At 41.7% G+C, this 12,080-nt stretch overlaps 1 protein-coding gene across 1 annotated transcript in view; it reads left to right on the top strand.

Annotated features, from left to right (window-relative positions):
• The window catches only part of LOC120999595 (calpain-8-like), a 79,553-nt gene that overhangs the window by 45,547 nt on the left and 21,926 nt on the right, over nucleotides 1-12,080 (top strand). The window contains exons 8-11 of the mRNA XM_040430552.1: nucleotides 1,940-2,014; nucleotides 2,952-3,112; nucleotides 5,033-5,208; nucleotides 5,850-5,861. Coding sequence (XP_040286486.1) covers nucleotides 1,940-2,014; nucleotides 2,952-3,112; nucleotides 5,033-5,208; nucleotides 5,850-5,861 — 424 coding nt within the window. The remainder of the gene's footprint in view (nucleotides 1-1,939; nucleotides 2,015-2,951; nucleotides 3,113-5,032; nucleotides 5,209-5,849; nucleotides 5,862-12,080) is intronic.

Below are 12,080 nucleotides of genomic sequence, written 5' to 3' on the forward strand. Positions count from 1 at the left end.
GTTGCTCTCCAATCGCTGACAGAATAACGATTGACTTTGGTGTACATGATCCATCATGGCCATAGAAGACATAATACAACCAGATCCGTTCATGGCGAAAGCAGATGGTTATATATTATCGTGACTGAAGCGTTTTTGCCGATCTATGATGGATCCAGCAAAAACGCTAATGTGAAAGTAGCCTAAGACCAATTGAAAAAAATTATTTTTAGCTCAAACTGATTAGAATGCAATATATTTTTTTTTAGTAGCCACCAGTATTAAAAATGCCGCCATTAGTGGCCTCAGTATAAATAAGGCCCTCATTAGTGGTCCTAGTATTAATAATGCCATTAGTGGTCCTAGTATTAATAATGCCCCATTAGTGGCCCATAGTATTAATAAGACCCCCAGTAGTGGCTCCTTTTATTAATAATGCCTCCATTAGTAGCCCTAGTATTAATAATGCCCCATTAGTGCACTATAGTATTAATAAGGCCCCAGTAGTGGCTCTTAGTATTAATAACTCCCCCAGTATTAATAAGGCCCCCATTAATGGCCCCTAGTATTAATAAGGCCCCAGTATTAATGTGGCCCCTAGTATTAATAAGGCCCCAGTATTAATAAAGCCCCGATTAGTGTCCCCAGTATCAATACGGCCCCATTAGTAGCCCCCAGTATTAATAATGCCCCCATTAGTAGCCCCCAGTATTAATAATGCCCCCATTAGTGGCCCTAGTATTAATAAGGCCCCCAGTATTAATAATGCCGCCAATATTAATAAGGCCCCTATTAGTAGCCACCAGTATTAATAATGCGGCCATTAGTGGCCCCAGTATAAATAAGGCCCTCATTAGTGGCCCCAGTATTAATAATGCCCTTATTAGTGGCCCTAGTATTAATAAGGCCCCCATTAGTGGCCCCCAGCATTAATAATGCCCATTAGTGGCTCCCAGTATTAATAATTCCCCCATTAGTGGTCCTAGTATTAATAATGCCCCCATTAGTGGTCCTAGTATTAATAATGCCCCCATTAGTGGTCCTAGTATTAATAATGCCCCCTTTAGCTGTCCTAGTATTAATAATGCCCCATTAGAGGCCCATAGTATTAATAAGACCCCCAGTAGTGGCTCTTAGTATTAATAATTCCCCCAGTATTAATAAGGCCCCCATTAATGGCCCCTAGTATTAATAAGGCCCCAGTATTAATGTGGCCCCTAGTATTAATAAGGCCCCAGTATTAATAAAGCCCCGATTAGTGTCCTCAGTATCAATACGGCCCCATTAGTAGCCCCCAGTATTAATAATGCCCCCATTAGTAGCCCCTAGTATTAATAATGCCCCCATTAGTGGCCCTAGTATTAATAATACCCCCATTATTAATAAGGCCCCTATTAGTAGCCACCAGTATTAATAATGCCGCCATTAGTGGCCCCAGTATAAATAATGCCCCCATTAGTGGCTCCCAGTATTAATAATGCCCTTATTAGTGGCCCTGGTATTAATAAGGCCCCATTAGTGGCCCCCAGCATTAATAATGCCCCCATTAGTGGTCCTAGTATTAATAATGCCCCCATTAGTGGTCCTAGTATTAATAATGCCCCATTAGTGCCCCATAGTATTAATAAGACCCCCAGTAGTGGCTCCTAGTATTAATAATGCCCCCAATAGAGGCCACAGTATAATTAATAAACCCTTCCTCACCTCATCCATCTGATGGCGCCGTGGGGGACACTCGCTGCTCCCTGGATGTGCAGGGCAGGACCTGCGCTCCAGCGGGATTACATTTTGCAGCATTGACTGGAAGCAGCGGGACACACAGAGCCGCGTGCCCACAGAGAGGGCTGTGAGTGCCCCCCCTGGCACCCGTGCCATAGGTTCGCTGCCACTGATGTAGGCTGTCTAGAGGAAGGTGAAGCCGTGAGAACGTTATGGATGCCCCATCTTTTCTCTATTCTAGTGCCCCAGAGTGGAATTACATTGATCCAAAAGCGAGGGCGGCTCTGGACAAGAAGGCGGAAGATGGAGAATTCTGGTGAGAACATTGCACTGGAGGCAAAGGAACCAGAACATTGGACCAATATTCACAGTAGATAAAGGGGTTTCAGTGGGATGTAAATGGTGTTAAGAAATAGCAGAGCTTATGCTCACCGATCCCCCGCCGTCGCTTCTGCTCCGACTGTGCCTGGGTCTCCACTGCTCAGGTCCTATTGCAGCAGGGAACGGCTGAGGATGTGGTTCAGCCAATCACTGGATAAGGCGGGTCCTCCCTGCAGCCATTGATAGGCTGAGCGGCATTCTCAACCATTTCCTGCCGTGTCGGGTCAGAAGCAGGAAGTGGAGCCCCACAGGGACCCAGATGATATCAGAACATCAATGGTATCCAACCCCACCCCTTTTTTTATTTGGCTGGAATACCCCTTTAATTCAGTATCTGACAGTCCGGCATAACGAGGCAATCCATAATTTCCAGTTTTATCTCCAGAAAATGTATATTGTATACTGAAAAGCTCTAATATACAGTACTTTGCTTTTTAATTCCTCAACTTTTTCAAGATCTGTGCTTGCTTTAATTGAATATAAACATTCTAATTACACCCAGAGGCTGAAATCCTGTATATCTAACCTAATGTTTTTCACAGCTGAGCATCTGCAACAGTTGTATCTAGTCTAGACAATCCTCTATGACGCCACAGGTATACATTTTACCTTTACTGATACATTGTAACAACAGTCAGGACAGCGCAGAGAGATTTATGCTGCTGCCGAATTTCACCCATAGAGTATTGTTTAGACTGGATGTAATTGTACCGAAGCATCAGCGTTGAGAACGATTAGGTCTGTACAAGCTATTCAATTCTGGAGTTAAACAAGACCAGTTCCATTCACTGACAGCAAGCAGAGAAGAATACATCTTGCTGTATGGATTATCCTGTATGTCTGTGTGTGACTCTGTAATGTCATGGTTGCAGGATGGCATATTCAGATTGGGTAAGGGAATACTCTAAGCTGGAGATCTGTAACCTGGCACCTGACACCCTGACAAGTAACGAGGTGCATAAGTGGAATACAACTCTGTTTAACGGCAGCTGGATCCGGGGGTCGACGGCAGGAGGATGTCAGAATTACCCAGGTAACATATATATATACTATAGATGATATGGTCCACTGTGGTGTCCGCGCTCTTAGGCTTTGTCAATGTAAAAATGCATTCACAGCTGCATTCACATTTCTTTAGGCTTCAGAGCTGAATTCTTCCAGCATCCTCTGTTTGCAATTTGTGTTCTAGAAAGTGTTGTCTTTACACTGTGCACTGTACAGTAAACATGGGTAAAACTAACCGCAGCCCATGTATTATGGAAGTTCAGATAAGTTGTTGTGGGGATCTTTCAGGACAAGTTTGATGACAGTTTTCAGTAACAGCAAGCAGAATTTTGAATTCAGCTCTGGAGTATAATACAGGATGTAACTCAGGATCAGTACAGGGTAAGTAATGTATGTACACAGTGACTCCACCAGCAGAATTGTGAGTGCAGCTCTGGAGTACAATACAAGACGTAACCCAGGATCAGTACAGGATAAGTAATGTATATACAGAGTGACTCCACCAGCAGAATAGTGAGTGCAGCTCTGGAGTATAATACAGGATGTAACTCAGGATCAGTACAGGATAAGTAATGTATGTACACAGTGACTCCACCAGCAGAATAGTGAGTACAGCTCTGGAGTATAATACAGGATGTAGCTCAGGATCAGTACAGGATAAGTAATGTAATGTATGTGCACAGTGACTGCACCAGCAGAATAGTGAGTGCAGCTCTGGAGTATAATACAGGATGTAGCTCAGGATCAGTACAGGATAAGTAATGTAATGTATGTACACAGTGACTGCACCAGCAGCATAGTGAGTGCTGCTCTGAGGTATAATACAGGATGTAACTCAGGATCAGTACAGGATAAGTAATGTATGTACACAGTGACACCACCAGCAGAATAGAGAGTGCAGCTCTGGAGTATAATACAGGATGTAACTCAGGATCAGTACAGGATAAGTAATGTAATGTATGTACACAGCGACTGCACCAGCAGAATAGTGAGTGCAGCTCTGGAGTATAATACAGGATGTAACTCAGGATCAGTACAGGATAAGTAATGTATGTACACAGTGACTCCACCAGCAGAATAGTGAGTGCAGCTCTGGAGTATAATACAGGATGTAACTCAGGATCAGTACAGGATAAGTAATATAATGTATGTACACAGTGACTGCACCAGCAGCATAGTGAGTGCAGCTCCGGAGTATAATACAGGATGTAACTCAGGATCAGTACAGGATAAGTAATGTATGTACACAGTGACTGCACCAGCAGCATAGTGAGTGCAGCTCTGGAGTATAATACAGGATATAACTCAGGATCAGTACAGGATAAGTAATGTAATGTATGTACACAGTGACTGCACCAGCAGAATAGTGAGTGCAGCTCTGGAGTATAATGCAGGATGTAACTCAGGATCAGTACAAGATAAGTAATGTATGTACACAGTGACTGCATCGGCAGAATAGTGAGTGCAGCTCTGGGGTATAATACAGGATGTAACTCAGGATCAGTACAAGATAAGTAATGGATGTACACAGTGACTCCACCAGCAGAATAGTGAGTGCAGCTCTGGAGTATAATACAGGATGTAACTCAGGATCAGTACAAGATAAGTAATGGATGTACACAGTGACTGCACCAGCAGAATAGTGAGTGCAGCTCTGGAGTATAATACAAGATGTAACTCAGGATCAGTACAAGATAAGTAATGTAATGTATGTACACAGTGACTGCACCAGCAGAATAGTGAGTGCAGCTCTGGAGTATAATACAGGATAAGTAATGTATGTACACAGTGACTGCACCAGCAGAATAGTGAGTGCAGCTCTGGAGTATAATACAGGATATGACTCAGGATCAGTACAAGATAAGTAATGTAATGTATGTACACAGTGACTCATCTATTTATGTGTATGTATACAATTATAAAATTAACCAATTTTTTTTACATACAGCAACATTTTGGACAAATCCCCAGTTCCAGGTGAAGCTGGAAGAACCAGATGATGATCATGATGGACACTCACATGATCCTTGCTGTACGGTCATTGTGGGACTAATGCAGAAGAATCGGAGGCGACAGAAAAAATTAGGGGAGGACCTGCTGACCATTGGCTTTGCCTTGTACAAGGTAAGAGGATGTTATATTATTTATGTCCAATTATGTTCATTAACAATCTCATTTAACATACACGGGGGGAGATTTATCAAACTGGCGCAAAGTAGAACTGGCCTAGTCGCCCATAGCAACCAATCAGATTCCACCTTTCATTACTCACAGCTCCTTTTGAAAATGAAAGGTGGAATCTGATCGGTTGCTATTGGTAACTAAGCCAGTTCTACTTTACACCAGTTTGATAAATCTCCCCCACAGTGTTTATAAGATGTTGATAAATGTTTAAACCAATAGCTGCTAAGATCTACTACTAAAGGTTACATATTGTTCTTATCATTCAACTGAAAAGGACATTTGGGAGGAGCATTGTGAGCTCCTGTCTGTTGCCCTAGCCTTCAGCCAATCAGCATCACCGGGGTTGTCTTAGCAATGGCTGATTGGATAGAAGCTTCTAACTTAGTAACAGCAACTCAGTGTCCTTTTCAGCTGGATTCCAGTGACTGGACACTGGGACTGTATAGCAGTTAGCATCTACTAGTTTATTATTGTATGGGTATCTTAGTGCCTGTTTTTCTGGATACATAAAGGGCGGCATACATAAACAACATTAACAAATGTGATATGAATATTCTAAAAATTGCATTTCTGTTTTGCAGGTTCCTAATGAGGTGCGGTGATTTCCATTCCTTCAGTCTTGAACATGGGTCATTTCTGATAACTCAGTGGTGACAAACTCATCGTTTTACTTTATACTTGACTATGTTTTCATGGATGAGCATTGTCAGATTCAGTATGTGAAGTGGCTGGATTTGGGGTGGTCCCAACGCAACTGGGTCCACCTGACACTTTTGAGGTGTCACCACGTGTTGCTGCTCTCCAGAGGAAATGGCCCTAAGGTCTGTGGCAAAGTGTCCGTGTCTCAGCATCTTCTTCTGGTCACTTGTGTAGTCTGGCAGAGTGTCTTCTACTGAACATTGGTCCCTATCTGCAGACATCTAAAGGCTCTGGCTGCTCTCTTTTTATACAGTTTCTGACTGAACTGGAACCTTCTAATGGGAGGGGTGGAGTGGAGAATCACAGCCTAAATAGAAACAATGTTACAATTTCAGTCTGCCATAGACTTGAGGGGTGGAGTGGAGAATCACCGCCTAAATAGAAACAATGTTACAATTTCAGTCTGCCATAGACTTGAGGGGTGGAGTGGAGAATCACAGCCTAAATACAAACAATGTTACAATTTCAGTCTGCCATAGACTTGCTTTGACTAAGGCTACTTTCACATTAGCGTTTTGGCTTTCTGTTTGTGAGATACGTTCAGGGCTCCCAAAAACGGTCCAAAACGGATCAATTTTGCCCTAATGCATTCTGAATGGAAAAGGATCCGCTCAGAATGCATCAGTTTTTCTCAGTTCACCATTTCGCTCTGGAGGCGGACAACAAAACGCTGCCTGCAACGTTTTGCTGTCCGCCTGACGAAGCAGAGCCAAACCGATCCATTCTGGCACAGAATGTAAGTCAATGGGGACGGATCCGTTTTCTCTGACACAATCTGGCACAATACGAAACGGTTCCGTCCCCCATTGACTTTCAATGGAGTTCAAGACGGATCCATCATGGCTATAGAAGACATAATACAACCGGATCCGTTCATGACAGATGGCTTGTATTATTGTAACGGAAGCGTTTTTGCAGATCCATGACCGATCCGCAAAAAGCGCTAGTGTGAAAGTAGCCTAAGCAGTTTTTCAGATGTAAACAACAGTCTAGACCAGGGATCAGCAACCTTCGGCCCTCCAGCTGTTGTGAAACTACAGTTCCCAGCATGCTCTATTCATTTCTATGAGAATTCTGGGAGTTGTAGTTTCACAACAGCTGGAGTGCCGGAGGTTGCCTACCCCTGGTCTAGACAGAGCTTAACAAGACGGTCAAAAGGTCACTGTCTGTTTTTTCCCTTCCAAAACGTTAGCCCTGCATATTCTCTTAGGCCTCATTCACACAACCGTATTTTTGGTCGGCATCCGATCCACATTTTTTGCGGATTGGATGTAGGCCCATTCATTTCAACGGGGCTGCAAAAAATGCGGACAACACACCGTTCAAAAGAGATAGAACATGTCTATCCTGGGCATTGTTACAATGGGTCTACAAAAAAAATAAAAAAATCGGGTGCAACATGGAAATCACACGGACATTATCCGTATTTTTTGCGGATCCTCATTTTGTGGACCGCAAAATACACTGTGTGAATGCGCTGTGGAAAATCATTAGCACCTCAGTGCAGAGGGAGAAAGTCCCAAAGTCTCTCAGTATTAGCTGGCTGTGTATTAACCCTTTCCACAGTGCAGTGCAAATACAGTGTGAGAACTGTGCAAATGACCAGGATATATTACAATAAACATATAAAATGCAGTTCAACAATATAAAACAGCGTGCACACACACAGCATAAATTATAGTGCAAGTTAACCCTTCAAGGTGCAATAAAGTAGGAAGTTGATGGCTTTGCATAGTAGCAATAAAAGCAAAAGTCCACAAACATCTATACTTCGAAGTACACTTGCGGATCGGGGATCTTCACTTTGGACAGTCCTTGCTTGTTAGAATAGTCCCTTGACGGTAAAGCTATTACCAAGGGATCAACTGAAAAATGTGGAGAAGCCTGGCAATGTGTTCACTTTCTCTGCAGCACTCCCACAGGGGAAATGAGGAATTGCACATCTCTCACTGGAAACAGTGGGTTGCTTGTATAATACAGCACAGGTCTCCAAGATTGAGAAACACTCTTTGTAACTACTCTCCATTCTGGTCAAAGGATGAAGATCCTGAACCGAAGACCTCTTTCTATTAACTCAATATTCCCTAACAGGATGTAAGACAATGTATTTTCTGAAATGGATGAACCATTTAATATACAAACTGCATTATGGCCGATTAGAATTAAACAAATCTGTTTTATGGCGTTTTATGTGATTAGAAAAAGAACGTATTTTTTTCCCCCCCATAAACAGCGCCACTCTTCTCCATAGGCGGTGTCTGGTATTCACTTAATTGAGGCTAAGCTGCAATACTGGACACATTCAGAAGTCCTTATCCATAGGTTTTTGTCTCTAAGGCTAGATGGCACAAATGTGGTGAGAGTCACACCTGTCAGAAGAACAAGGGTTGCTCATGTGGAATTCCTACAGGCTTCTGGTCTTCTACTAGGCATCTTATCTTGCTGAGATCCCTGTTCCACCATTTGGTGGGGGTCTCAGACATTTAGAGCATATCCTGTGGTCATGACAGTGTATATTTGGAAATCTCTTAAAAGTGAACCACCACCTTTGAACATACTTTCACTTTAGGGGTCGGAGCTCTGTTTTTATGATACAGAGCTCGAAATTCTCAGCTTCCCTTCAAATAGTCGGAGATCAATAAAAAAAAAATCCAACTTCCAGCATCCACCACCATTATAGCTAGCATTGTACACATCAAACTAAATTGAGCAAGGTCCTCAGCTCCCCCTAGTGGTGGCTTCAGGTAGCCAAAATACTTTTATGTAATGAACAATGGCTTGGAGGCAAACCATTGCTATCGTTTCCAGGGTACCCTTAACTTAACTGCTTCTTCTGTTTCTGGTAGTCACCACTAAGGGAGCTCTGTGCATAGGGATTTTACAGTTTCCATTGCGTGCAGTATACATATTTATGCCTTTTATCTGGTATAAATACATTGAGAAATTTGGTGTTCAGAATGAGCGCAATATTCAACAAGCACTTTTTACAACATATTACAATTTTCAGTTAAATTTAAAATGTCTTCCACTTAAAGGGGTTCTCTGGAAATTAAGAAAATGAAAATACTTAAATATTATTTTATTATAAATATTTATCAAAATACCTTTCATTAGTTATAATGGCTCATTTTATCTGGGGAGCAATCATTAGGAGAAATAAAATGGCCAACGTCCTATTTGTGCACACAGAACCCGACCAAATCACACAGGAGGACAAGTTACTTCACAACACTGAGCTAAAGAGCTGTCTCATCCTCCTCTCTGCTCTGCTCGTCAGGGATTATGATCCTGAATACAGCTGATAAGAACTTTAGTTGAATCTCTGTAGGAATGTAGTTCATGAGAAGACGTGAAGTACAGAGAGGACGGACAGGCTAGACTGTGGTAATATGGGGTTGTGGTAGTAGAGGCTGCATACAAGAGCTGCTGCTCAGTCTCCACATCACCATCTCCTCTCTGCTCCTCTCTGTACTTCATGTCTCCTCATGGCCTCCATTCCTACAGAGATTCAGCTGAAAATCATATTAAACTGTATTCAGGATCATAATCCCTGACAAGCAGAGCAGAGAGGAGGATGAGGCAGCTCTTTGCCAATCTCAGTGTTGTGAAGTATCTTGTCCTCCTTTGTGATTAGGACAGGTTATTTGTGAACTAATAGGACAGTGACCATTTTATTTCTCCTAATGATTGTTCCCTAGACAAAATGAGCCATTATAACTAATGAAAGGTATTTGGGAATATACAGTGGATATAAAAAGTCTACACACCCCTGTTAAAATGTCAGGTTTCTGTGATGTAAAAAAAATGAGACAAAGATAAATCATTTCAGAACTTTTTCCACCTTTAATGTGACCTATAAACTGTACCACTCAATTGAAAAACAAACTGAAATCTTTTAGGAAGAGGGAAGAAAAAATATAAAAATAAATTAATATGGTTGCATAAGTGTGCACACCCTTAAACTAAAACTTTGTTGAAGCACCTTTTGATTTTATTACAGCACTCAGTCTTTTTGGGTATGAGTCTATCAGCATGGCACATTTTGACTTGGCAAGATTTGCCCACTCTTCCTTGCAAAAACACTCCAAATCTGTCAGATTGCGAGGGCATCTCCTGGGCACCGCCCTCTTCAGATCACCCCACAGATTTCCAATCTGATTCTGGTCTGGGCTCTGGCTGGGCCATTCCAAAACTTTAATCTTCTTCTGGTGAAGCCATTCCTTTGTTGATTTGGATGTATGCTTTGGGTCGTTGTCATGCTGAAAGCTGAAGTTCCTCTTCATGTTCAGCTTTCTAGCAGAAGCCTGAAGGTTTTGTGCCAATATTGACTGGTATTTGGAACTGTTCATAATTCCCTCTAGCTTAACCACTTCAGCCCCCAGTGCTTAAACACCCTGAAAGACCAGGCCACTTTTTACACTTCTGACCTACACTACTTTCACCATTTATTGCTCGGTCATGCAACTTACCACCCAAATGAATTTTACCTCCTTTTCTTCTCACTAATAGAGCTTTCATTTGGTGGTATTTCATTGCTGCTGACATTTTTACTTTTTTTGTTATTAATCGAAATTTAACTTTCACTTTCACTTTCAGTTGTAAAATTTTGCAAAAAAAACTACATCCATATATAAATTTTGCTCTAAATTTATTGTTCTACATGTCTTTGATAAAAAGAAAATGTTTGGGTAAAAAAAAAATGGTTTGGGTAAAAGTTATAGCGTTTACAAACTATGGTACAAAAATGTGAATTTCCGCTTTTTGAAGCAGCTCTGACTTTCTGAGCACCTGTCATGTTTCCTGAGGTTCTACAATGCCCAGACAGTACAAACACCCCACAAGTGACCCCATTTAGGAAAGTATACACCCTAATGTATTCGCTGATGGGCATAGTTAGTTCATAGAACTTTTTATTTTTTGTCACAAGTTAGCGGAAAATGATGATTTTTATTTTTTTTTCTTACAAAGTCTCATATTCCACTAACTTGTAACAAAAAATAAAAAGTTCTATGAACTCACTATGCCCATCAGCGAATACCTTGGGGTGTCTTCTTTCCAAAATGGGGTCACTTGTGGGGTAGTTATACTGCCCTGGCATTCTAGGGGCCCAAATGTGTGGTAAGGAGTTTGAAATCAAATTCTGTAAAAAATGACGAGTGAAATCCGAAAGGTGCTCTTTGGAATATGGGCCCCTTTGCCCACCTAGGCTGCAAAAAAGTGTCACACATCTGGTATCTCTGTATTCAGGAGAAGTTGAGGAATGTGTTTTGGGGTGTCTTTTTACATATACCCATGCTGGGTGAGATAAATATCTTGGTCAAATGCCAACTTTGTATAAAAAAATTTGAAAAGTTGTCTTTTGCCAAGATATTTCTCTCACCCAGCATGGGTATATGTAAAATGACACCCCAAAACACATTCCCCAACTTCTCCTGAGTACGGAGATACCAGATGTGTGACACTTTTTTGCAGCCTAGGTGGGCAAAGGGGCCCATATTCCAAAGAGCACCTTTCGGATTTCACTCGTCATTTTTTACAGAATTTGATTTCAAACTCCTTACCACACATTTGGGCCCCTAGAATGCCAGGGCAGTATAACTACCCCACAAGTGACCCCATTTTGGAAAGAAGAGACCCCAAGGTATTCGCTGATGGGCATAGTGAGTTCATGGAAGTTTTTATTTTTTGTCACAAGTTAGTGGAATATGAGACTTTGTATGAAAAAAAAAAATCAAAAAAAAAAATCATCATTTTCCACTAACTTGTGACAAAAAATAAAAATTTCTAGGAACTCGCCATGCCCCTCACGGAATACCTTGGGGTGTCTTCTTTCCAAAATGGGGTCACTTGTGGGGTAGTTATACTGCCCTGGCATTTTCCAGGGGCCCTAATGTGTGGTAAGTAGGTAAATGACCTGTGAAATCCTAAAGGTGCTCTTTGGAATGTGGGCCCCTTTGCCCACCTAGGCTGCAAAAAAGTGTCACACATCTGGTATCTCCGTACTCAGGAGAAGGTGGGGAATGTGTTTTGGGGTGTCATTTTACATATACCCTTGCTGGGTGAGAGAAATATCTTGGCAAAAGACAACTTTTCCCATTTTTTTTATACAAAGT

The sequence above is a fragment of the Bufo bufo genome, chromosome 4 (assembly GCF_905171765.1).
Source record: "Bufo bufo chromosome 4, aBufBuf1.1, whole genome shotgun sequence".
NCBI lineage: Eukaryota > Metazoa > Chordata > Amphibia > Anura > Bufonidae > Bufo > Bufo bufo.